This window comes from Ciconia boyciana, chromosome 1 (assembly GCF_034638445.1).
Source record: "Ciconia boyciana chromosome 1, ASM3463844v1, whole genome shotgun sequence".
NCBI lineage: Eukaryota > Metazoa > Chordata > Aves > Ciconiiformes > Ciconiidae > Ciconia > Ciconia boyciana.
In genome coordinates, this window is record NC_132934.1 from 147,699,811 (window position 1) to 147,725,079 (window position 25,269).

Below are 25,269 nucleotides of genomic sequence, written 5' to 3' on the forward strand. Positions count from 1 at the left end.
TGTTTAAGGAGTCAGAAGGACATTAATCCTGTTAGCCAACATAACATGGCAGAGGTGTTTTCTTGCGAGGTTAATTTGATAGCCTTGCCCCTTTCCTGTGTTTCCAGCAGAGAAAAAAAAAAAAATTAACCCCATCATTAGAGTAGTCACTGAGCTGGCTGATGGGAAGTTCAAGCAGTTTACACTGACAGTGATGTGAACGCAGTAAAACATGAATGCAGAATTGCTTATAGGGTAGCTGGGCCATGAGACTTGAAACCACAGCAACAGCGTATGTCTGGCTTATTCAGTGGCCCATGAAAAAGAAAGACCTCAAATCGTTACAAGGAGGTCTTTGTTCTAAGGTGGTTCTAAGGACTGACAGAAAATGGGGAAAATCTCGCTAAAATGTGTTGGGATAATGTTGTATTTCTAAAGACTTTTAAAAATACAAGATTTATGATGAGAACAGCAGAGTTAAGGTGACCAGAGTACCTCTCACTGCGGAAGTCCAGTTGACAAGCTGGATATTTAAAGTCAAGTCTAGAAAGGTGTTAGTTGTGCCCACAAGGAAGAAGATGGCGGCATTGTTATGACTTTGTTCAATCTCTCTTCTGCTAACACGAGCCTTTTTCCCCCCTCTTGCCCCAGTCACATCTTCATGCATAATTCAGCTCCTGCTAGAGCAAATTAAGAAAGTAATAAATCCTCTCTATGCTGCTGCCAGAGGCTCTGTGAAAATTAACATTGGCTATGCAGATGGACGCTTGCCTCAGACATCCATCAGAGGAGAGTAGCCCAGTGGCTTCGGGATTCCTGCACACAGAGATTGAACCCAGAACTGCATTCCTGAGAGAAATACTGGAATAAGTGTCACTAAGGTAGTTTTTGCTGGATCCTACCACGGGATAACTATATTCTGAGATTTTATGTGTCTCTCTCAGGATCTTCTGCTGGCTTATAGTGTAACATCATCCTGTTTATAAATTCATACTTTTTGCTTATTGCCAGAATATTTCTAATTATCTTGCCGAGTTTGTCTTCAACAATAGCCACTTTTCAGGAAAGGTATTTATTGCTGCACGTCTGTTTCATCCTTCAGCATATCAGAAACAGACCCACGGCATTTTTACCTGTCCACCTCATATTCTGCACACTTTACATTTTCCGTAAATTCTGGTTCTAATTAAAGGAACAGAGAGTTGCCTTGGTTAGGCCCACAGTTTTCAACTTGAAAAACAGAGTGTAACAGCTCACAGTATGTTTTTAGTGACACCCGATGGCAAAAATGAAGGAATGACACGTTACAAATTTCCAAGAGTTAAGTACCAAAACAGAAACAAATGGTCCCACATTTTGTTTGGTTTTTTTATTAACATCCAAAGTCCCACAAGATGCGTTTCACTTCCTCTGACCAGCGTTACAGTGCCCAGGTTCACTTTTGCATTCTGCCAACTGACTCAAAAGTTGATCTTCCAATATTTGGAACACTAAATCAACACATTTTTACAGACAAATTCCACATCCTTATTACCCTGTGCACTACAGAATAGTTCACCCCCGTGAAAAGTTATCACCAGTCTAGTTTAGCAACAAGTTATGCCCATTTCAAACTGCTTAAAATAATTACCAAATTTTTTTTTTTTAATGTGATAATACAACCTGCCAAGTGCTGGGGCACACATCATGTCAGGCTCCTTTTAGAGTCTGTTTCTCCCACTAACCACCACCACCATACATGTGGTGATGGTTTGTTACTTTTTACTTGCCCTACTACGCCCACACATTTCTTTTAAGAGTTTGGTAAAGAACTGTCATGCTCGTGATGATCCAGTTCTTCAGTAGGAAACAACCCCAAGCTCACGTCTTTAATCTCTGAAGCCTTTCACCCTTTATCCACCTTCTTTTCTCCTTCACCTTTCAGGGAATATAGCTGTTCTAGTACTGTTTCTTCAATCAGAAGGTAAAGGCAATTCAGGCCCCATCTTAAACAGTTTTCTTTATTGGTAAAGCAAACATATGAACACCCCATACCCAAAGCCAAATTGCTTCCTCAAATAATTTCACTGTTTCACCTGAATAAGGGTATCGACTCGGTGTTTCTTCCTAAGCCACCTATTCCTAGAACTGGAAAGAAGAAAAATTGCCTGTAACTGTTCCTCTTCAAGAGGAATAATCTATGTAAATCATCACAACCCACTGTCCCACCCTTTTTCTCTACGATTCCTTCATGTCTTGGGACCCCAATACTGAAGAGGAATGAGAAATTAAAGCATGCAATGTATCCTTTATGAATACATGTACACCAGCAAGAGGTATAAAGCACGTATGTGCCCATATAGATACTACTGTGGATAAAAACTTCGACTAGTAGTGCTGAGCATTGGCCCACAGTGTATTTAATACAATATTTTTATACAATATATTTAATTTGTATTTAATGTACAATACAAATACAAATTCGTATTTAATGTACAATACAAATATATTTTATACAATATATTTAATACAAAATTTAAATACAGACAACAGCTCTTGAATAAGAGTTATAGCTAAGGTCTGGTAGACTTTTAGAATGGCTTAAATCAATGCAAATCTGAAGACAATCTGCTGCATGCAATACACCTTTAATTATCTAGTCTTTGTCCACTGTTAAAGGAGAAGCCGCTGCCCGAGCACTCACACTCCTTTCATGGAGTGGCACACACACCACCCGAGACTTTAACTGCCAGGACCTGAGTCCCTTCGCAGCGGGCAGCTCCACTGAGCTGACGGGTGCCCCTTTTCGGCTCCTCGCTCACACACACACTCACTCACTCTCGGATGCTTCCTCTCCCCTCTGCCTTGACCCTAGGTTTCCCGAAGCAGAGTCTCTGATACGACGTACGCCAGACGAATTTATTGGTACAGCGGTGAAAACAGCTCGAGCTGGGTGCCTCCAGAGAGGGACCCAGAACAAAGAAATCCCTGGGTAATTATAGCCTTAAAATCTAAATTCCCCTCCCCTCAGGAGGCAGTTCGGACCAATAGTAGTATCAGGGTTTGGGGTCTTCCTCTTCTTCATTGGGCCCTTTCATTGTCTCTAGGTGGGCCAATTCTTCTCTTATCTCTAGGATAGCAGCTTCTGCTAAAGTCGAAGCCTCCTTATCTTTCTGGTTTGCACCGGTTTTGGGGGCCTTCCTTCATGTAGCCAAGTAAAAGTTCAGTGCACGGTCAGTGGATCTAGGTGAAAGTTCTTGTGGCCTAATGTTGCATTAAAAGTTACTGTCGCATAGGAGTCTGAGGAGTGGCTGGGGGGGGGGAACCCTCCCGTTGAGTCACGAGGTTCAGACAGGACCCCCTTGCTTTCTAAACTGCTTCTCAGAGAGGAGTCTAGGTGCGGCTAAGCCCAGTCTTAGTCTCAGACTTGGTCAATGGTTTATTTTCTAAGGACAGTATGTAGTCACCCATCAGAGTAAAAGTTTGCCTGTTAGAGCCCTCTCAGGGCTTTCACTGAAACAGCTTTGCAAAGTTGATTAAGGTGACAGTGTTAAAGTAATTTGACAGCGTTATAAGTCCGGTCGCGTTCAGTGTACTGAACTATCATGATTACGGATTCACAAATAACATGATACACCTCCAGTCTAGTCGTGTTGCGTGAACTACCATGGCCACACTTAAAGGGTCTGGTCGTGTTCAATGAGAACTATCACAGCTAGATTTAATGAAGAGTGCAGTTTATTAAAGCAACAGATACACAGGTTCTTTTGGATTACCAGTGATAAATTCACTGTCTGCAAAGCATGTGCAAATACCAAGAGTATGAGTAATACCGCCGGCTACAAATGCATTAAAAGATAATAAAGCAACTCAATAGAGATTTTTAAGTTTCCCGGGGAGGCACCTGGTATAACCAAGTGTTTGAATCTTACCCAAAGGCATCCTGATGGGGGGGGAAGAGAGGCTCAGCCCGTCGACTGATCCCAGAAGTCAGAGTGGTACGTGATGGTATCTTCCCCAACATTCTCTCTCTCTTAAATTATTTTATACTATTTCTCACCTTTCAGGTGGAGCTTGAGTGACTCTAGTCATACATACCTTTGTTTAGGATTGGTGTAAGGTTTTCTCGCCTCGCTTTTAAAGGTATAAACTAGAAAAATTCAGAATGCAAGCTCAGTGAGGGGTGGTCACACCTTGGAGGCAGGTAGCTTTTGGGATGGAGGTGTGTTTTGGTATTATAACGATGTTATAATGAGCAAAGTTCACCAAAAGGACAGCATTTTGTCAAAACCACAACAGACTGTTGGCCCAGGGTAGCAAATATGCAGCTTATTGGTTCCGTGCTACCTTCAAGTTCCCATATTATCACAGAGCCTGGCCATGGTATCTCCACACTGCTCCACCCTCCGAGCAATTCCTCTTAGAGCCAACACACCAAGTTCCCCTGGCGTTGCCAACATCTAAGGTTGCAGGCCTAGGGAACGTCCATGGAATGGATTCCTTGCATGTCAGCTGCACTCCACCCAGGCAGCTTCTTCAATGCTGTGCCTTACCTAAAAATGTGAATATAAGTTTAATTTCTAAGTCACCTCCAGCAATTATTGCACATAACCCACCCCATGACTATAGTCACTCAAGCTTCATGATATTTGGAATGCATTGGGTGTATCACATACGTTCTCGTGGTGAGGATTATCAAGTACATATACATCTTGTGGGGATATCAGATGAGACAAATGCTCCATCATAATCCAAAGTTTAACATACAGCGCAATGGTTAAAATGAAGCATAACACAGTAAGCATTAGCAGAACAACAACTGGATGAAGCATCTTATTGAGAATTCCTGTTGCGGTCGCTGACCATCCCAGAAGAGTTTCCCACCAATGGTGTTCTCCATCCTTTTTCACTCTTTCCAAGACATGGTGTATTTCTTCTGCATCATGATGGATGGTAATAAGGGTTCTTTGTCCATTGTTTCGGATGTGTCTCAGCAATTGGTTCAGGTCATCGTGTTGTAGTAGTTTCCTCACCAATGTAAGATTCATTCCAATAGGGGCAGGTAATAAGTCTTGATACAGTGTACAGTTAGCTTGCAGCAGTTGGTGAGTTGTGACAGGAGATGAATAGTTGAAGTCACATCCCATAATTTTGGTAAAATTACAAACACAAATATTTGAGTGATTGCTTATATCTACAGTAATGTTATCTACAAATATAAAATCACAAAGGGTTCTTATGCAAATGCATGCTTTTCCAATATATACAAGTACAGTTTCAGGGGCTTCATCTGGTTGTATTTCAAAATGACAAACATTTTGTTCAGTGTCAAGACAAATGTCTTGGGCTTTGATGGTGTTACTCTCACAAATAAATCCTTGTTGTTCCCGTACAACGCATGCATTAACATCAATAGTTTGCCATTTGTTCCCATTTTGTTGGGCCCATACTCTATGTTCTAATGGATAGAGTATAGCTCCATTGTGATTCAACCCCAGCGCAATGATTGGGTATATGGTGTATACGGAAGCATTGCGTATTGTTAAGACAAAAGCTGTGGCTTTGCTGTCAGTGGGGTCGTAGGTGAAGTTAACTGGATACCACCAGGACTGGAATTCTTTCTCAAATTCAGTTGCATTATCCCAAATTACCTTTCAAATTTCAGTGGGCAGGGTGCCTTTCTCACCTTCCCATATAGTTGCAGCTACTATAGATTGCATCCACAGTTGAGCTTGGATACAACTAAGAGCTAAAGAAACATTGTTTTGGGTCACACAAAGTGCATCCACAATCAACTGGTGGTCTTTCTCATTTACCTCTCCCCACTGAGGCAATATACCCGATAAGAGCCATTGGTTAGCTCCCAGAGCTGAAAGAGAAGATTGTAAAGGGTGTTTCAAGGCATTTAAGTCACTGGTTACTGTGGCTAATTTATTAGCAAGTACTTCAGCATCTATGCTGTTTAAGACTCCCAGTCCCATTCCAAAGACACCAGTCACATCTCTGTTTTATTGTTTTGGAGAGATGAGAGTCTGTTTATGTAACCGTGTTGACCATCCTGCGTAAGATGTACTCAGGAATGGTGAACAAGTAGGTTTAATTGCAGAGATATTAGTCTGTATTGCTAATTCCACCCGTTTGAGGGAGTATGATGGATTAAACAGCACTTGTTGCTGACCTGTATTTTTAATTATGTAAGGGCCTGTGTTGAAGATGAAAGGAGTTAGACTAATGGGAGGCCGAGTTGATACATTTTCAGACATTTGTGGGGGCAGAGGTTCCTTATCCTTTGCAACGGGTGCAGATGTTGCTGTATCAATGATGAATTCAAATAGTAATTCGGTGCCTCTGTAACCCCAAAGACAGTACACAATTATAGGTTTGGTAAAGGTAAGATTGTACCAGCAATCTGAATTTGGTTCAGTTATTTTGTAACACTTGGCCTTATAATTTTCTGGGCTGGAAGAGTCTGGATAAACTGTTTTAATTTCAGTCAGCCTATGGTAAGTAGATCCATTAGTTATTCGGCAGCTAATTTGTATTGTCTGTCCTGGAATGGCTTGAAGTCTAGCCATGTGAAGAGAGTCATTCCAACTCCATTCAACTCTTGAGTATACTTCATTTCCATGCATGACTAGAGTGGAGAGATTTAAGTTCCTTTTGTTTTGTAGTGTTCCAATGCTTGCACTGTATTGTGACAGCGCATGGTCCCAAGGGTCATTGTGAGATACCGTGGTGAAAATGGGTACATTCCTAACTCTATATGGTAGTGTGTCAAATGGAGTGGGTGAGGTTAGGTCAGGTGGTGTAGTTAGATCAGGTTCAATCATACCTATTTTGAAACGGAATGACAGCCCTGGCCCTGTACACTGTTGTTGCCACATACAAGCCACAATAGTGGGTCCCACCAGAGTAAAGTTATACCAACAATCCCACTCGTCAGTGACACAAGACTTTGTTGCTATTGGATTTCTGGAAATGTTGGATATTATCATGGATGTGACCTTTTCATGGGTTGATCCGTTGATCATTCTACACCCTACCTGGATTTCTTCTCCTGCTTTTCCTTTCAGGAGTGGAAGCCATCCGTTATCCCAGCTCCACTCGTGTCTTGAGAACACATGGGAACCATGCATAACTACAGTAGCTAAGTTTAAATTTTCTTTGATGGCACGTGTTCCAATAATTCCATTGTATTTAATGTGGACTTGGGACCACGGCCATTCTGGGTCCTTCTGGCTACACATCAAAGAAGTTGTCTGCAAAATGCTGCCAAATTTAATGTATACTTTGATTCCAATACAACTCCCCTTGCCGCATTTTGCAGACATCTACTTCAATTGGAGTCGTCTTCTTTCAGGATTCCTGTGAACACAAAAAGGAAACAAATGTGCTTGGTTGTATTTAACTGGCAGGGTTAAAAAGAGGGTGAGATCCACCGGGTGCTAATCCAGTGTACTTTTCCTGCCAAGGCAGCCGTCCAGGGATGGGCAGCTCCCTGTATCAATGTCACTACTTCTGCCATGTTTGGAACTGTGGCAGTCAAAGGTGCAGTGTTAGTGTTAGGTGCAGTGTTAAATTCACTGTAAAACGCCATTGCCCGCTTGGTTTCTTTACTGGCCACACCAGTGAATTGTAAGGCGAATGAGTCGTTTTAATGATGCCTCTTTCTTCCAATTCCGTTACCACCCCATCAATCCCCATAAGCACTGCTGCTGGATACAGATATTGCCGAACATTAGTGATTTTAGAGGGGGGTAAGGGTCCAGATGTTTGTAACAGACTCAATTTCACTATGCCTGATTCCTTTTTACCTCTTGCAAAACTCCACACAGTTCCATCTGGGAGTTTCCACATTCGCCCACGCAGTATGTCAAATCCGAGAATGTTAGTATATGCAGCACCAGCTAATACCTCTGTCCTGGTTAATCTTCGTTCTTCTGGCAACCAGGGTGAATTTTTTTCAGTGGTGCATTCCTTTTCAATTCCTGTGAATTTAACCCTGCATCGGCCAGATCTTATGCCCAGGGCTTGTGCTGTTTCATGGGTAATTACTGACATTTGGGCCCCAGTGCCAATGAGAAAGTTTACCAATATTTTTCGGGGTCCAATGGGAATGGCAATGACAGGGTCAGAGTATTCATCAGAGAGCCATTGAATTGCTAATACCCACCGAGCAGGGTGGCTCACTGCCCTTCCTGGGGATGTAAGTTTTTTCGTTGAGATTCCGCCTCGTCAATTAAGCCTGGTGCAGAAGGTGCACTTTCCTTGTGGGCTGGGGGTTTTCCAGCTAGGCAATTCTCCCCGTCTGGGTTATTCTTTTTACCCAGAGATTGGACCAATGGTGACCATGGAATTGTTTGCACAGTAGTGCAGATTTCATCATCGTCATCAACAGCGGTCTCAGTTTTAACCAAAGGTTGTAAGGAAATCAATTGAGGCTTGGAATTGGAGGTCCCTTCGACCTCATCATCATCACTGTCAAACCAAAGATCACCATCTCAAATTTCAGGGTTTGCACCACACATTAACCTATGAATCTGCTTAACTGGAACAGAAGGTTGTATTTTATCTAGCAGCCTATTAACCCTTTCCAGCAATTGTTTAAGATGATTATTCTCACTCACAAGTTCACTATTCTCACTCACGCGTTTATTATTCTCACTCACAAGGTTATCATTCTCACTCACAAGGTTATCAGCTCGGGTTCTTAGTGTTTTTCCTGTCTCCTTCTCAAAGGCCAATGATTACTTCAACACATCATTTTCTGATTGTAAAGTTGAATATTCCACATTGGAAAGTAGTTTGGGAGCAGGGGTTTCCTTAGCTTCTTGCTGAGCACAAGATACACAGGCTCCTAATACCGCACAAATGACACCTTTACCTTTTTTCACTCCAAACTTTTGCGCAGCCTGACACTGCTCAGCGCGCTCTATCACTTTCTCTTTGTCCTTCCAAAATTTTTGAGCCCACTCCTTCCCAGCCTGGGAAGGGGCACATTTGTATTTTTGCAGCAGTTTATCCATGGTAATCCTGCTGACTACGCCAATTTTTTTTCTGTTGTTTTTCTGTTGACTTCAGCAAGCCTTGATACTAGTGCTAAAGTGACTACTACAACACCATTTCCAGCTTGTTAATTAATTATGCTATCAACATTTAGTTTTGGTATCTTCATGAATGCCATGGATAGTTTCTGTGTATTTGAGAACCGTCTCTGCATTTGTGTTAATTTGTTCAGTCTCCCTTTGAACTCACAAAAGCTTCCCACATCCAGAATATCCTGTGGCAAGGAACTGCACAGCTGGATCTTGCACGAAGAATCATCCATTTTATCCGTTGTGCATCTGCCTCTTGCTGGCATGATGCAATGCTTCACAGTTATTGTGTTGGGAAAGGCAGTAAAGAACAACACCTGTCACCGAAATCGGGAATCAAACTCCTTAAGACCAATGTAGTATTAAGAAGCAGGCATTCTTTATTACGGCACCAGATGCACGGGGGATCATTCCACCTAGTGTGCATGCCGCAGGTTACATCAACCAAAACTTATATTGTCCGATTACATACATATGCATCAAATTTCCCAGAATGATCATGCATATTAATTCTATTTCCCAGAACTAATTATCATATTTGCATGGTCATTACGCATGCATCCTTGAGCTCCAAGGGGCTTCTTGGGGGTCTCTGGTGGTCCTTGGTGGTCGTACAGGTGTGTCCTTTAGTTGACCCCTTCTCATGGGCATGTGCAATATCACCTTGCTTATGTAACTTGCTTCCCTTCTTCATGGTGCATGGTCCCTAACAATGACTTGGCACCCTTAACACAAACCAGTTATTCTAACTACCCTTGACTCGTTGTCAAGATGGGCTGGGGCTGTACTGGGAACATAGCAGCATGTCCGTACTACTCCTCGTCCTATTGTCTTTGGGCATAGTAGCATATCCATAGCCATAGGTGTACAAACACAATATTATATTGTCTACCCCGCTCCTATCTCTACGTTGCTTAGTTACAAAAGAACGAACTAATCATTTTGGTTACATCTGGTTACACACCGACCTACTTTCTTTAACACCACTTACCGTTTTACAATCTCTTACCATAGGAGGTTTGGTTTTTGTTGGGTTTTTTGTTTGTTTGTTTTGTTTTTTACCAGGCTGCACGCTGCAGCTTAACTTAGCTGCACGCTGCACAGCAGCTGATCACTCTCGCTTCTTCTCAGCTCCCCCAGCTGTACCACGTCCTGGCTGCGGTGTGAGAAGCGGTACCCGCACGCACCACGCACCGCTCACCGCCCCAGAGCGCCGCTTACCGCGGTGCCACCCGCTCCCCTCGGCTCTCACGCGAGCAGCGAAAGCCCGCTTACAGCCCTCCACCGGCGCCGGGGCGCTGCATTTCCGGACTCCCTCCCCGGCTTCACCCGGGCGGCAGGGTCACGTACCGGGGCGCAGCCCCGCCGGCCGGGCGCCCGCCCCCCGCGCCTCTCACCTCGGGAACCGGAAGGCGTCCCGGAGCGCGCTGAGGGGCTGCCGGCCGCTCTAAGGGGCCTGCGCGCGCGCGAGCGCCGCCTCGCTCCTGCCCGCCGTGAGTACCGACTCGCGCCCCGCGCGCAAGCTCGGCCGTTGGAGGGGGTGAGGGGAGGCGGGAGGCGCGGGCGATGGCGGACGGGGGGGGTGCATCGCCTCCGTGCAGCCCCGCGGGCGGACGGGGCCTACTGCTGTAGGGCGCCGAGGGCATTCGCTGTGGCACGGCCTCTCGGGAGGAGCCGCCGTGGCTGAGGGAACGCCTGCGCCAAGAACGAAATGGCGCCCGCGACGGCAGCGGATGGTACCGGCTCCGGTAACTCCGCGGCGCTTGCCTTGCCTTTGGGTTGGGCGCTGCGGGCTCCGTGGTAGCAAGCCCTGCGCCTGGCTGGCTCGTCACTGACCCAACAAGCTCGTGAACGTGTTGCGCCCGTTTTTTCATATCAGATCAATTAAAAAAAATTAATAGAACTAGACTGCTAAAATAAAGTTTAGCAAAATCCACAAAGTAAAATTGTATTACCAAGACTGTATTGAGAGAGGGGAAAACACACAGTTTAATTCCATTTCTTCCTTTGGTCTTTTAGGCACCAAGGACTGTGAGGAGAAGCTGCTCTGACCTCAGCTTTTATGTTAAGCACACATCAGGGTTTGAACGGCATCATTCGCTTCAGGAGGAGAAACATGCCTGGTAACTCAGATCAGTTCGGGAGCGTTGCTACTTGGGGAAGAGCATGACTGCATCATGACCGCCACTAGCATTTCATTTCTGTCACAACAGCAGGTTGTGCACTTGCCACATTCAGCTTTGCCAGCTCAAGCGTTCCTTCCATCCACTGTCCAGTTATTAAAAACATGGTACTCCAGTCATCATTAAAGAACTGCCTTCAGCTATCCTGCGTCCTCAGGACTCCAAAAGCTGGCTTCAGAAGCACAACTAGTGGAGGCCTCATTATTCAGTCTGTTTCTAATGATGTTTACCAAAATCTAGCTGTGGAAGACTGGATCCATGACCACATGAATTTAGAGAATCGACAGGTCCTTTTCTTTTGGAGAAATTCCCCTGCTGTGGTAATAGGGAGACATCAGAATCCCTGGCAGGAATGCAACCTCAGGCTATTGAGGCAAAAAAATATAAAACTAGCCAGGAGAAGAAGTGGAGGAGGGACAGTTTACCATGACTTAGGCAATATCAATTTGACTTTCTTTACAACCAGAAAAAAATATGAACGAATGGAAAACCTGAAGGTAGTTGTGAAGGCACTGAAAGCCTTGCGCCCCCAGTTAGATGTGCATGTCACTGACAGATATGACATCTTGCTAGGTAGGCAGTACAAAATCTCAGGTACTGCTGCAAAGCTGGGAAGGACAACTGCTTATCACCACTGTACTTTACTCTGCAATGCAGATAAGTTTGTTTTATCTTCTGTGTTAAAGAGTCCTTATAAAGGGCTAAAAAGTAATGCCACTCCTAGTGTGCCTGCCTCAGTGAAAAATCTCTTTGAAGAGGATCCTAGTTTAACTTGTGAGATGCTCCTGGATGCCATTGCTGAAGAATATGCTAAGCAACACCACATAGATCATCACATCACCTTAATCAATCCAGCTGATGAGGCTGTGCTTCCTGGAATTAATAATAAAACTAAAGAACTACAAACCTGGGAATGGGTGTATGGGAAGACACCGAAGTTCAGCGTTAGCACTTGTTTTAACATGGTCTATAAAGATTCTGTTCTTGATGTTAAAGTAGATATGGATGTAAAGCATGGAAGGATTGAAGTCTGTGACATTGATCTGCCGGAGCAGTGGCTGCCACCAGCGCTGTGCAGTGAACTGGTGAAGAGCCTTACTGGCAGTAAGTTTTGCCCAAATGAAACCACTACACTAGCAACGACGTTACTAAGAGTGTGTCCACAAGATGATGAGTTGCACAGCAGGTGGAATCTGCTGTGTGAGAATATGATAATGTTAATGTGACTTGCATTTTGAAAATGAAAACTAAATTTCTGTGCTTTTAAAGTTAATTTATGGAAAACAAAATTAAAACATTAATTTCTACAAGATGAATTTTTCTCATTTATTAGTCATTAAAGCCATTTAATCTTGTGCTTTTGCTTAATGCTACTGGCAATTAGATTTCACACTGCCTGCACTTGAGGTTCCCGAACTGTAGGATATAAGCCACTGTAATAGGCTGCAGCCCTGTATCGCTCCACGCTAACAGACATCATCGCTGCTTAAACCAGGGAAAATGGTGGTGGCATCCCAAACTGGCTCTGTAGCAGAGAAGGTACAAATGGCTGACACAGATGGCTTGAGGTAGATGGAAAACTGCCACTGTGCTGCTGCACTGGATCCTCCAGCCTGCATCCCGCTCCTCGCAGATAGTAGCTCGAAGGCCATGTCTCAGCCCCTGAGTGGTGTGGAGAGGGATGTCCCCCTGGTTTCTGGTTGAAAGTCCTTTCTTGCAGAGCGCTGATGACCCTCTCCCTACAAGCATGGTAGTAAGCTAAGCTCGCTGCTGCGTAGTGAATCAGTCCAGCAGTTCCACCCTGGATTAGGGCTTTTGTCCACGCATGTCAAAAGGGAGGGAAGGATTAGGAAGTTCAGTGTGGGGGTTTATGGGGTGAGGGCAGGAGAGGCTAACTGGGACGGAGGCCACACATGCCTCCTTTGTACCTGCGCTGCCTGGCACAACACTGAGAGTCACTGCTGCCACAGGTACTGGTGTCTAAACTAAAAGTGGAATACTTCTACATTAGGAAATACTCTTGCAAATACAGATCTAGGAGAAACAGGTTCCTTATGTTACCACTTAGGAGAAAATTTGCTAATGAAAGGCAATAGTGAACTGAAAAGGACAGTTTTCATGTTAAATAAAAATAATAGCTCAATATAAAGTAACATGAAAGAAGGGCTCAAGATGTATTTCACTGTTGTTGCCGAATAAGCAGAATGGAATTTTAATCAGCGCAGAACAGCAGCAGTTTATTGCTATATCTGTAGGAGAGAACCCAGCGCAGCAGTGAGACTCCGCTGATGTGAACTCTGCCCAAATGAGGCAGTTACAGAGTTTATATACCTTTATGTCATACACCTCTTTCTTCACCAAACCGCCCTTGAATAGTAGTTAGTTAAATTTGAAGTGGGAGGTTCATCAAGCAAAAAAGCCATAAATTCACCCTGTGGAGGTGTGAGCACATCAAGGTAAATTCCATTCAGGGCGCAATATGTAGCACAACCCAATTTACACAAGAGTCTTTTCCCAGAAGGTTAACTGCGGTGGTAGGACTTAAAAGGAAAGCATGGTGTCCAGAAATGAGGTGGATAGTTACAGACAAAGGGCTTGTTGTAGACCAGATGACGTATGGGTTGTCCAGAAATACCAACAGCGTTTACTACTTCTGCAGATAAGGGAACTGCAGGAGAATCAGAGGCACATAAAGTGGATTGAGAAACGCCAGTATCAATTAGGCAAGAAACAATCTTGCTCTTAATAGGGCAAGATAACTAAGGACCAGTCTGGCCTAAAGAAAGCAAAGGAGCAATGATGTTTATGTCCTTGGGGCTGTCCTAATCACATTTCTGAGGCTGTGGCATGAAGGAAAAGTCAGGTGGAAAGTTGGGGTGACTGAATCCTGCTGGACTTAAAAGACTTACGATTAGGTCTGTCAGGACATTCTGACTACCAGTGTCCTTGTTGTCCATACAGACAACCCTCGTCTGAAGCTCCAGTAGGGATTTCAAAAGGTCCCTTACCTTTCTAAGTGGCACCAAGGGGGTTTTGGCAGGGATCAGTCTGTTGTCCTCCCAGGCGAAGCGCAGGACATATGAATCCAAGTCACAGCACCAAATTCTGTCACGGAGTAACTGGAATGCAATTTTGATCAGGTCAAAACAGCAGCAATTTATAGGAGAGAACACAGAGCAGCAGAGACAGCCTCTGCTGATAGGATCTCTGCTGAAGTGAGGCTGTTACAGAGTATACTTCTACGTTACACAATTTGTTCTTCACCAAAGTCAAATAAGCAGGATGTGGTAAGTAACAGCAGAGACTGAAATTCTTCCAATAAGGAGGATCTAGACAGATTAGGAAGCCCTAGGCAGTATATCCTTTTATGAATGCTTCACTCCTTTGCTAATTAAATCGTGCAGAAGAGACTACTAGCTACAAATATTTCTTAACAAGGGAAGCCTGCAAAGGCCTATGAGGTGTTACTATGTTACTTGCACAGTCTCATCTTTAAAAGATGTCTGGTTGACCAGCACTCTGTAGGAGGAAATGACGTGGCAGAAGCGACCTACCTTTAGCTAAGGAGAGCAGTCAGTGGGGGTGAATCCAGCCCTCTGCTAGGACTGGCAGTCACACTGTAGGATGAATGGCACTCAGCTGACTCCAGCTGGGAAGGTGGCTTAAGCTCGTCTCCACAGATGATGCCGGGAGGGACAGTCCTGGCTGCACAATCCAGGCGATGACCTGACTACGTAAGCGCAAGTGGCAGCACAGAACATCATGGCCTGGAGTCAGTAAAATGATTGTGGAACTGTATTAGATTGCTCTGATAATTTTTTTTTCCCCGTTCATTGATGCCCATTCCTCTTCATACATGGTGTTCCTACTGACAGCAAAAGGAACCATGCAGAGATAAAGGGCTTATAGGCAAAAATTGCAGTGCAGTGCCAACTGGTACGTCACTAAAGGCTTAGTTGTGTATCCATGAGATCTGCAAGGAAATCTGCAGTCTTAGCTAGTGAATTATAGTCTAGCTAGAAAACAGAGAAAAAGTTCTAGCAAGGAACAGGCAAGAGAGGGAAGACCATGCTTGCCTCTTGTGGTAGTTGCAGAGGACCACATCATAAGGGCTTACTACTAGAACAGAGAAGCATATTGTATTACAGGATGCAGAAAGCATAAAGATTTTTACTTTGATTTCCAATTAAGATTTAAAGTTGATCTAAAATATTTAAGGTGGCTTTTTATTTTGCCCCTGTATGTTTGAAATTGCTGGACTAGGTTAAAAGATACAAAGCTTCACATTTGGGAAGCTTACTGTATTTACAGTGAACCTTCTCCCAAACATTGCTGATCTATAAGGCATTACCCAGCTTCCTTGGATTACCCTGTGTAGTGCAGAGAAGAATTCAAACAGATGACTAAAACTACAAATAATAAAAAATAACCTTTATTTCCATTAAAAATAGGCATATATTATACACAACTGAATAAAATTGATGACAGTGACCAGAAACCTCGTATCACAGCAGCAAGCCAGGGAGCTTCTATGGAATGTTTGGGGGGACCGACTGGTAGCTTCCATGGCACGTATGTTATTGTTTTTGCTGATGTAACACTGAAAAGCTGAGACATTATTATGCAAAAGGATAAAGAAGGCAGACCACTGGCAAATTGTGATCCACAGAACAAGGCAAAGACCAGCTCTGTTTCTTCTTGACAGCTATGGAATAGATTTGTTGTGTTAGAGGCAAGACTAAAAGAATAGCAGCATTAGATGACAGAAGGTGAAAGAATAAAGCAAATAATAATAAAAAAAGGATAATGGAATACACCAGCCATCAGGGAAAAGAAACATAGGAGAGAGAAAAAGTTGTAGCAATGAACATGCTACTAGAATATGGAGGCATATTGTATTACAAGATGCAGAAAGCATAAGGCACTTATCATTCTTGAGGCTGAAAAGATTTTGATGGGACCTGCAAGAGGCCATTGCCTTTTCTTCATGTCAGAATATATGACTTTGCTGGATTCTTGCTGACAATGATCAAGAACTCGAAAAGATTCTGTCATTTTTCCAATTAGCACAGCATATTCCTTAGAATAATTATTAACAAGAAAGTTTCAGGGTATCCAACTTCTGGAAGAATTTAAAAATCAATTATTTTTTTAGGGGACTATCTTAGTAGCAGGGAAATAGCTTACTGCAGTTCAGACTGGCATGACTAGCTGGAAGGACATTAAACTTGGAAGTCAGGGAAAAAGACTGGGAGAGGATCATACAACCTTTTCACACCTAATGCAAAGGATGGAAATCAGGTATATGACCATACATCACAGAATAAAAGACCATACAGGAGTGACAGGGAAAAGAATACAGCTGTTTGCATCCTTTCCAGCCCAAAATCCATTATGCAGAGACACATAAGACAACCCTAAAATGTCTGTATATTGAACACTACAATGTTTGTATGCAAGGAGCTTGGAAAATGGAATGTTAGATTTGGGGTTACCAGTCTGTGAAATCAGGTATTAAGGGATGGACCAAAACACAGCAGAACATTAGTCATGACTAGAATACAGGAATTAAAGGAAATAAATAAGGCTGCTTATAAAAGAGGACATGTGGCAGCCCAGCTTCAAATGCTTGTGAGGTGGTCAATTAAAGATACAAAAAAAATTTGCTCAAGACAAAATTAATAGTAAAAATAGAAATGACAGTAAAGAGGCCTTTGAGAGACAGTATTGAGAGTCTGTTATGAAATGAAGATCAAATTTAGACATGGATTGTATCAATTAAGATTAGGGGAGAAATACAGTGGAGGAATTTTATGGTTGTGTTTTCTCAGACTGAAAAGTCTCAAATATTCTTAAACCTATAGATTATAAAAGCTGTGATGGACTAAGTACTTAGCAGAGTTGCTTCTGAGGGTGGACCGCTGGACTCAAGCAGCATCTTCCAGTCTTACATTTTTATGCTTATAAAAACACTCATTAAAAGCAGTCATATCTGATCACATTTTCTTTGTATGTTTAGTATGAAAGACATCCACTGTTGTTTCATGACAAGGTCGCAAGTCAAAGTCACAGTATCCAATGCTGAAACGACTCTGTAGAAATTAATAGAATTGACATGGTGAATATAGAATGAGCTCTTCTGCAGTGTAAGTTAATTAAAGAGGTCACAGCATTCTTACCTGTGGTTTCTTAAAATAATCAAGACCCCTTCCAATCTTAATCATCCATCCATTGTTGAATCTGTTTTAAAAATTCACAAATTTGAATACCATGAGTATGTTGAATAAAAAAAAAAGTTATATCCACATGATGCACAAGCTCCTTGTTTCATTCACAGTTATTTCCTAGTGTCACTGATACCTGTATGAACCACGGAAGACACTGTTCTATATAAAGAGACATCTACTATTATGTTCACAGTTAGAACACATGAAACTATGGAGGGCTGATTTTATCCAGTTAGGGCCACTGCCTTCTACTTTGTTAACCGCAGCTGTAATTAGAAATTGTCTCAAAAGTTGGGGTGAAATAGTTTGACTTCAAATAACTGGCATTTACTGATTTCTTACATCACCCACCTAATTTCTCGATCATGTACTGAAGATGAAAATGCAGTATTCAGTGTTACTCCATAATTCCTCAGTGACTGTCGTATTTCTTCCAAGCCACTTATCTGCTGACTCCTCCCACTACCCTGTTAAAAGTAAAAATAACGTGGTGGGGTTTTTTTTTTAACCATATATTCTACTTCTGGTCACCTCTTCCTAAACTCACCAACAAAACCTTTTTAGTAATAACTTAAACCAAAAGAAAGTAACTTGGATTAAAGCAGATTTGCAGTTTCAAAGACAGGATAAAAAGCAGACAGATTACAGGTACACTTGCTAAGGGATGTGGAGGAGGAGCTCACTCTCAGCCCTTTGAAACTAGATATGAGTTACTATTTGAGCCAAAGTAAATGCAGTGATAGTTTGAGAGGTTTTAGCTCATCAAAGCCTCCAAAATTACAACTATATACAGCTGTTGGAAGAGAAAAAAACCCATCTCAACAGATGCTTTGGTTTTGATGACATCTTCCACAACAAAATTTTCACAAAAATACCTTTTCCATTTAAGATCCTGCTTACCAAGAATTGGTTAGTTATCAGAAAACTCTGAACTTACAAAATCACTTATGTTCAACTATCATATTTTTATTTTTCTCTTAATCTGTGTTTTCTTCTGAAGGCATCAGAGCCTCAGTCTAACAAGTACTGGTAAGTAAGAACAAATCTATATTTAAAATTAAGTATTCATATATATACACATAGACACTTGCCTGTGGTATCACCTGAGTACAGGGAAACAGAAACCAAAACCTAGACACTTACTTCATCATAGGATGTGAGGAGGTGGATTGTTTTCACTTTGCACGGCCCCTTAACTAGCATCTCGCAGAATCGTAGGAAGTTATACAACTGTAAAAGTTTTATTTAATTTAGTAACTTGGATTTTTTTTGTAGTTATGTCTGTATCAGTTACCCTGAATATCTACTTGCCTGATGAACTTGCCTAATGTATGGGTCCTCCACCCAAACTTCAGAAACAATCTCAGTAAGGTACTCTTGGAAAAGCTTTTCGTAGCTGAAACCTGTTGCATTTTCCTCTATCCTGATTTGCTTATGGTATTTGCCATCTGAAAACAAGAGAGGTCTCTTTTTCAGTAAAGATCATGACATAATTCCTGTGTTAACCGCCTCGGCCATAAAATGTCCACATAACAACAGGTATTTAAATGCCAACGGGTACATCGCCGCTCCATTACCTTCTTTCTCTTTTTCAATGTGTTTTTTAATGTCTTCAGCTCTGGTCATGTACTCGGATATTTTCTGCCGGTAACGGTGCTTTTTTGCCTCATCTTTCGTGGCTGTGGATCGAAAGCACACGGGCCAGTTCTCAAGGCGGGGGAAGCGCGGGGAGCTGAGCCCTGCCCGGCCCGGCGCCCGGTCTCCCGGGGAGAGACCGCCAGCTTTCCTCTCCCTCCCCGTGAGGCGACGGGGCACCGGGGCCGGCCCTCGGCGGCAAGCACGGCTCGTGCCTCCTCAAAACCACCCCCAGCTGGCGGCCTCCGACAGAGCCGGGATGTATTTAACGACTAACCGCCCCAACGGTTGTCGTAAACGGCTGCCAAACCACCCCCCGCCCGGCCGCCGCCGCCGCCCCGCCCGGTACCTTTCACCACCTGCAGCAGGAGGTCGATGCCCTCCTGGTAGCACACCAGCGACTCCTGGAACCGAGACGCCAGGTCCAGCTCCACCGCCCGCTTCACCGTCTCCGCCCCGGCACGCTCCAGCGCGGCGCTGCCATCGCGCCCCGCCCGCGACATGGGCGCCGTGGCGGGGACGGGGACGGGGACGGGGATGGGGATGGGGACCGGGACCGCGACCGCGACCGCGACTGCGACTGCGACTGCGACCGGCACGGAGCGGCCCCGCCTCCGGCAGCGCCCCGGGCGGGGGGGGGCCGCTGCGCATGCGCGCCGCCTCACCCGCCGCCAAGGACTAGAAACCGAAGCGGAGGAGAAGGGAAAGGGTCCGTGCCTCACCGTTGTCCTTCCGCCGGCGCGGAACTGAAGTGCCGTGGCGTTGGTGCCGGCCCGGAAGGCTGCGCACCGAGATGGCGGCCGCGACGGGCCGGGCCGGCTTGGGGCACGCAGCCGCTTGGAAGGTGCTGGCGCCGGCTGGGGTTTGGCTCGGGCGCGACGCGGCACTGGCGGCCCGCAGCCGCCTCTGAGAGGGAGAAGGAGAGAGGAGGGCGGTGACGGGTGGCGTGAGGGGCCAAGCTTCACGCTGCTGCGGGCTTCGCCGCCTCGGGGCGCCACCGCCGCGGGGCCCGGTCGATGCCTCCCCTGAGAGGAGAGCGCGGCCGTTGGAGAGGCCGAACACCCTATGGGCGCCCGGGGTCAGCACAGTCTGTTCTTCAACCACCGAGAGATGCAATAAAGGCGGATTATATGCTCCCCCGATCTGAATTTGAGTGACTGTATAATCTGTTGGCAAGTATTAAGAGCTATAGGGAAAGTCCGGGCAAATTATGTCCTGCTCTCTTTGCAGATGCTGGGGAAGAGGATGGAGGGGATGGCGTCCGCAGCATGGGTTCGTTGTCTCTTTACCAGGTCGAGAATTCCAGACTCGGTATGTGCTATAGTAGATGAGAAACTGAAAAATAGATATTAGCCTGCTTAATTCTGTGCTTTCTGTGGTATGGCAGACTTCTGGAGACTGTGAGATGAGTAGGTTCATGGTGTGGTGGGTGAAGAACTGGCTGAAGGGCAGAGCCCAAAGGGTTGCAGTGAATGGGGCTACATCTGGCTGGCGACCGGTCACCAACGGCGTTCCTCAGGGCTCAATTCTAGGGCCAGTTCTGTTCAATACATTGATCAATGACCTGGATGCAGGAGTGGAATGCACCATTAGCAAGTTTGCTGACGGTAGGAAACTGGGAGATGCTGTTGACTCTCAAGGGATGAGAGGCTTTGCAGAGGAATCTAGATAGATTGGAGCATTGGGCTATATGATTAACAGCATGAAATTTAACAAGTCAAAATGCTGGGTTCTGCACCTAAGATAGAGTAGCACCAGGTACAAGTATAAACTGGGAGAGGAGTGGCTGGAGAGCAGCCCTGTAGAAAGAGACCTGGGGGTGCTGGTTGACAGCAGGCTCAACATGAGTCAGCAGTGTGCCCTGGCAGCCAAGAGGGCAAACCGCATCCTGGGGTGCATCAAACACAGTATAACCAGCCAGTGGTGGTTATCCTGCTGCCTTTGGCACTGGTGCGGCCTCACCTTGAGTACTGTGTGCAGTTCTGGGCCCCACAATTCATGAAGAATGTTCAGGTCCTGGAATGCATCCAGAGGAGGGCAACAAAGCTGGTGAAAGGGCTGGAAGGCATGTCCTATGAGGAGCTGCTGAGGCCTTTGGGTTTGTCTAGTTTGAAGAAAAGGAGGCTGAGGGGCGACCTCATTGCTCTCTACAGCTTCCTGAGGAGGGGAAGTGGAGAGGGAGGTGCTGATCTCTTCTCTCTGGGATCCAGTGACAGGACATGTGGGAATGGTTCAAAGCTGCGTCAGGGCAGGTTTAGACCTGGCATTAGGAAGCATTTCTTTACCAAGAGGGTGGTCAAACCCTGGAACAGGCTTCCTAGAGAGGTGGTCGATGCCCCAAGCCTGTCAGTGTTTAAGAGGCATTTGGACAATGCCCTTAATAACATGGTTTAACTTGGTCAGCCCTGAACTGGTCAGGCAGTTGGACTAGGTGATCGTTGTAGGTCCCTTCCAACTGAAATAGCTGAAACTGAAGAGATGAGAAGTTCAACTTACATTGTACATTTTTACACTTACATTTTTAGCGTATCTTTCTGCAAGATACCATCTAGTGTCAGTTGACTCTTTTCCTTAAAATCATTCTTAAAGCCTTAAACCATTCAGAGGCTAAGCAGAGTTTCTTCAATGAAATGCATGTGAATTAGGTGCTGTGCTGGTATAGAGTGTTGTCCATGTGTTTCTATGCAGTTATACGGCCAAACTAAAAAATTAATGTATTAATCAGCAAACCATTATAAAAATGTTTGACTTAATGTTATAAAATTTGAGGTCACTTGTTGGTGCTTTGACCTTCTGAAAAGAAAGGTACTTAAATATGTAAAAATTTTTACCAAGGTTGAAGTATGTTTTAGAGAGTTATTTTGTTAACTATAATAATAATAATAGTAATAATAATTCAGATATTTAGGAAAAAACCCTCTGATTTTGTGACCTTCTTATTCTAGGTATTTCAGCCACGGCCTGGAGATCATGAAAAGTATGGAGGTGACCCTGAGCAGCCCCACAAAATCCATGTTGTTACTAGAATAAAAAGTGTAGTTGGTCGCCCATATTGGGAAAAGAAGATAATACATGATCTTGGACTGGATAAAGTATGATTGTTGTTCTTTATACTTACTGTGTACATCAGAAATGTAGAAACATAAGGTAGAATTAAGGTGATGAGGTTTTTTTAAGGACCTCAGTTTTGCAGTCACAAAACTTGTATTGCTTTACAGCTGCTATAAATGTAATTGAGAAATCGGTGATATGTTTAAGAGCTGAGAGGAACGTTAATGGCAAATGCCCTTTTAGTGGGAATTCAGAATATCACTGTATGGTATTGCTCTGCATGCCTGAGGAGAACTTTACCTTGAGAATTCTGCTAAAATAATAAAAATAGAATTGTAAAGACTTTGAATTCAATTTTCTCTGTGGGTCATATTATTCAGATATTGCAGGTTGGCAAATAAGACTCATTTATTAATGAAAAAGCTTCCAAATCCAAGACTCTTAAGAGTTTGTGTCAAAGATATTTATCCAGTTTTTTTAGGCCAGCTGCACATTGTGCAAAGATTCATCTAGTCAGTGTTATATTACAGAGAAAAAAAATGCATGGTTGATCAATTTAAGATCTAACTGAAGCAAGCAGTCTTACCCCTAAACTCCTGTATTTACATTTATAGTATTTTTGACAGTTGAAAAAAAATTGAATATATTGATGATGTAATGGGAGTAAAGCTGAATTTGTCATTTTACTGGAATTGAATTTGATCAAGTTCCGATTTCATATTTTTATGTATGTTCTTGATGCATGACATTTCTCTAAATCTTATATTTGTAAATGTGGTTTATATTTTTACTGATAGCGTGAAAAGTTCAGTGAATAGAGATTTGGGGTTTGGCAATGCATTTGTAAAACCTGTTCTATCCTTTATATAGGCACATCAGGCAAGACTGCACAAAAATATCCCTTCTGTGAATTCCAGACTGAAAGTTATTAAACATCTGATAAGGTTTGTTAACTATTTGCTTAATTTGGAACACTTAATGTAACTCTCTTCTAGTCATAGGACTTCACTAAGCAAACTCTTTTGCCTGTAGAATACAGCCACTGAAACTACCTTACGGATTGCCAACAGAAGAGGAAATGTCAGACACCTTTCTTACAAGCAAGGGAGAGCTTGTCATTAAACGGCATCTGAAACCTGTGGAGCAGAAAGAAATTAAGTCATAAGGTGTGCTGGTTGGATTTATATTTTATAAAATAAATAATTAAACTCCTGAGTTAAGAGTTCGTGTATGAAATGTAATCTTAATTCTTACCCTGTCTGGTATGAGTGACAGGGATGACACTGATGCTTAAAGAAGGATTACATGTGTACAAATATAAAATTAAATATTGGTAATGTTTGCCTGAAATATTAAATGAATTATAGGCTTTCTTTCCTCGTGTTTTAACTTGGTGTCTAGAATACTGCAGTTTATGCTAGCTATTAGAGAACTTTATTTATAAAGTCAGATAAGCAGAGAAGTAAGTAGAATAGATCTAACTCATGATGATGAGGACATTTCCCAGCTAACAGTAAAGGCTTACAATGATGGTGCATGACTTCACCTTTACTGCACCAAGGAAGGAACTGGAATTGAAAAGCTCCCTGTTTACCAGTTACACAAGAATCGACTGGCTATCCACTGAGAGTGTCATTTGAGTGAGGCAGGCATTTGGGTGACTTACCCTGGTCATCCAGATCTCACACTTGTTCCTTAGCAAACAGTCTGTCATCTGGTCTCCTCTGTACCTTAAAAAGTACCTGAACTCCCCATTTGGGAGTAGTAGGAGGAGGGATTCACGTCTTGGTAGGTTGTATAATTTGTCTTTCAGGAAACATGCTATCTCACTTCATACATATTTCTTGATCCTTAATGTTTAATAATAATAGCTTAAGAGCTGCAGTCTATGTGAAGGTTTATGCTTTTCCTGTTCTAAAATTGCAAACTTTAGAAATCTGGAGACCCTGAAGCATACCTCTTTGATGCAAGTTAGTAATTAAGGGCTGCAAGCTTATGAAATAACACCTTTTACTGAAGGATCTTGGATAGTACTGTGTGTGTATTTTTATTTATGGTTTTAAGAATTATGGCCAAAGTTAGGAAGCCACTGCTGTATCAAATGATAAAGTAGTTTTCATTCCAGGGAGCATAAATTCCATAGTTTAGCACACTGAGCCTCTCCCACGCTAGACACACTGTAGAGAAGTTAATCTTAATGACTGTATGTTGTGAGAAGATCAGAGGGATACAGTCGCTGAAAATGAATGTTTATTCTTTCTGCATGTTTGCAGAGAAGAGTAAACATGAGTAGGAGTTCAAAGGAATAGACATATCAGTAGAGGGACGTAAAAGCTGGAGGCACTGTGTGCAGCAGAAAGGAAAAGAAGGATAGGCTATTGTAGTGGCATTGAAGACTGTAATGGTTCCTACAAACAGGCCGAAGGCAGGAACACAAAACAGCTGAAAAACCTCAATTTCTCAACAAGATACAGTCTGTAGTTGGAAAGACACAGAAAATACTGGTGTCAGTCCGAAGTATATAGAATAGCAAGGAAAAAAAAGCAGATAAATGAATGTTGCTTTTCTTCCCTCCCTCCTTCCTTCCAGTATCTGCATAGCATCTTGTGCTGCAGTGTGTTGTAACTGCAGTCTCTGTGTGGTGTTGATCATGTTCTCACAGGGAGGTACTTAGTAAAGCTGAAATTTCAGGCCTTTTGAAGGACATGTGTAGTGCATCCAAGGTACAGGGCATGCTTAAAAGAGATGGCACAAGTAGTAGGGCCCAGAAAATTAGTCAAATGTGTCTTGTTGCTGAGGGATAGCAAATATAAATCTTGTAGCAGGCTTGGTGGCCCAGAGCACCAAAGCCAGGATCACTCAGCCTTACCAAGCACGTTCAGGGTTTGTGTCCATGGCACTGCAGCCTGGTGAATCTCCAACAGAGGGAGCACTGCCAGTTCTGTCATACACAGTATGCGTATGAATATGGATCTTCTATTCATTACACTACACAGATGCTACAACCTTCAAAAGTACTGCAATGTAAACCAGAAAGAAGTGTTCATGAACTGTGCACAACTTAAATAGTGTGTGATAAACTACCTAAGTTAGAGCAGAGCTAATAACTGCTTCCCAAAT

General features: G+C 43.5%; 4 protein-coding genes across 12 annotated transcripts; 2 read left to right on the forward strand and 2 right to left on the reverse strand.

Moving 5' to 3' along the window:
- Positions 1-3,722: 3,722 nt before the first annotated feature.
- LOC140646162 (uncharacterized) lies at positions 3,723-14,478 on the reverse strand. Of its 3 annotated transcripts, none has more exons than XM_072849668.1 (2): positions 14,245-14,478; positions 3,723-7,323 (listed from the first exon to the last, which is right to left on the reverse strand). In XM_072849668.1, exon 2 carries the CDS (start codon positions 7,287-7,289, stop codon positions 5,967-5,969), a length of 1,323 nt encoding a protein of 440 aa, XP_072705769.1. In that variant the 5' UTR covers positions 7,290-7,323; positions 14,245-14,478; the 3' UTR covers positions 3,723-5,966. The 3 variants fall into 3 exon arrangements, 1 of the variants encoding a protein (XP_072705769.1); XR_012040352.1 differs by lacking the exon at positions 3,723-7,323 and adding an exon at positions 12,575-12,975; XR_012040353.1 differs by lacking the exon at positions 3,723-7,323 and adding an exon at positions 12,575-13,048.
- Positions 10,397-12,537, forward strand: LIPT1 (lipoyltransferase 1). Of its 4 annotated transcripts, none has more exons than XM_072849671.1 (3): positions 10,397-10,546; positions 11,073-11,176; positions 11,267-12,537. In XM_072849671.1, the coding sequence occupies exons 2-3, from the start codon at positions 11,116-11,118 to the stop codon at positions 12,460-12,462; spliced, it is 1,257 nt and encodes a 418-aa protein (XP_072705772.1). In that variant the 5' UTR covers positions 10,397-10,546; positions 11,073-11,115; the 3' UTR covers positions 12,463-12,537. The 4 variants fall into 4 exon arrangements, with proteins under 4 accessions (XP_072705772.1, XP_072705774.1, XP_072705771.1 ...); XM_072849673.1 differs by lacking the exon at positions 10,397-10,546 and adding an exon at positions 10,574-10,593; XM_072849670.1 differs by lacking the exon at positions 10,397-10,546 and adding an exon at positions 10,609-10,801.
- Positions 14,479-15,652: 1,174 nt separating the features above from the next.
- MITD1 (microtubule interacting and trafficking domain containing 1) lies at positions 15,653-19,955 on the reverse strand. Of its 4 annotated transcripts, none has more exons than XM_072849677.1 (7): positions 19,821-19,955; positions 19,041-19,142; positions 18,775-18,911; positions 18,607-18,693; positions 17,815-17,930; positions 17,416-17,476; positions 15,653-17,328 (listed from the first exon to the last, which is right to left on the reverse strand). In XM_072849677.1, the coding sequence occupies exons 2-7, from the start codon at positions 19,087-19,089 to the stop codon at positions 17,233-17,235; spliced, it is 546 nt and encodes a 181-aa protein (XP_072705778.1). In that variant the 5' UTR covers positions 19,090-19,142; positions 19,821-19,955; the 3' UTR covers positions 15,653-17,232. The 4 variants fall into 4 exon arrangements, with proteins under 4 accessions (XP_072705778.1, XP_072705775.1, XP_072705776.1 ...); XM_072849674.1 differs by lacking the exon at positions 19,821-19,955 and adding an exon at positions 19,458-19,728; XM_072849675.1 differs by lacking the exon at positions 19,821-19,955 and adding an exon at positions 19,448-19,723.
- Positions 19,807-23,364, forward strand: MRPL30 (mitochondrial ribosomal protein L30). Its single transcript, XM_072849680.1, has 5 exons — positions 19,807-19,942; positions 20,329-20,409; positions 22,044-22,190; positions 23,020-23,093; positions 23,182-23,364. The coding sequence occupies exons 1-5, from the start codon at positions 19,892-19,894 to the stop codon at positions 23,312-23,314; spliced, it is 486 nt and encodes a 161-aa protein (XP_072705781.1). The 5' UTR covers positions 19,807-19,891; the 3' UTR covers positions 23,315-23,364.
- Positions 23,365-25,269: the final 1,905 nt, after the last annotated feature.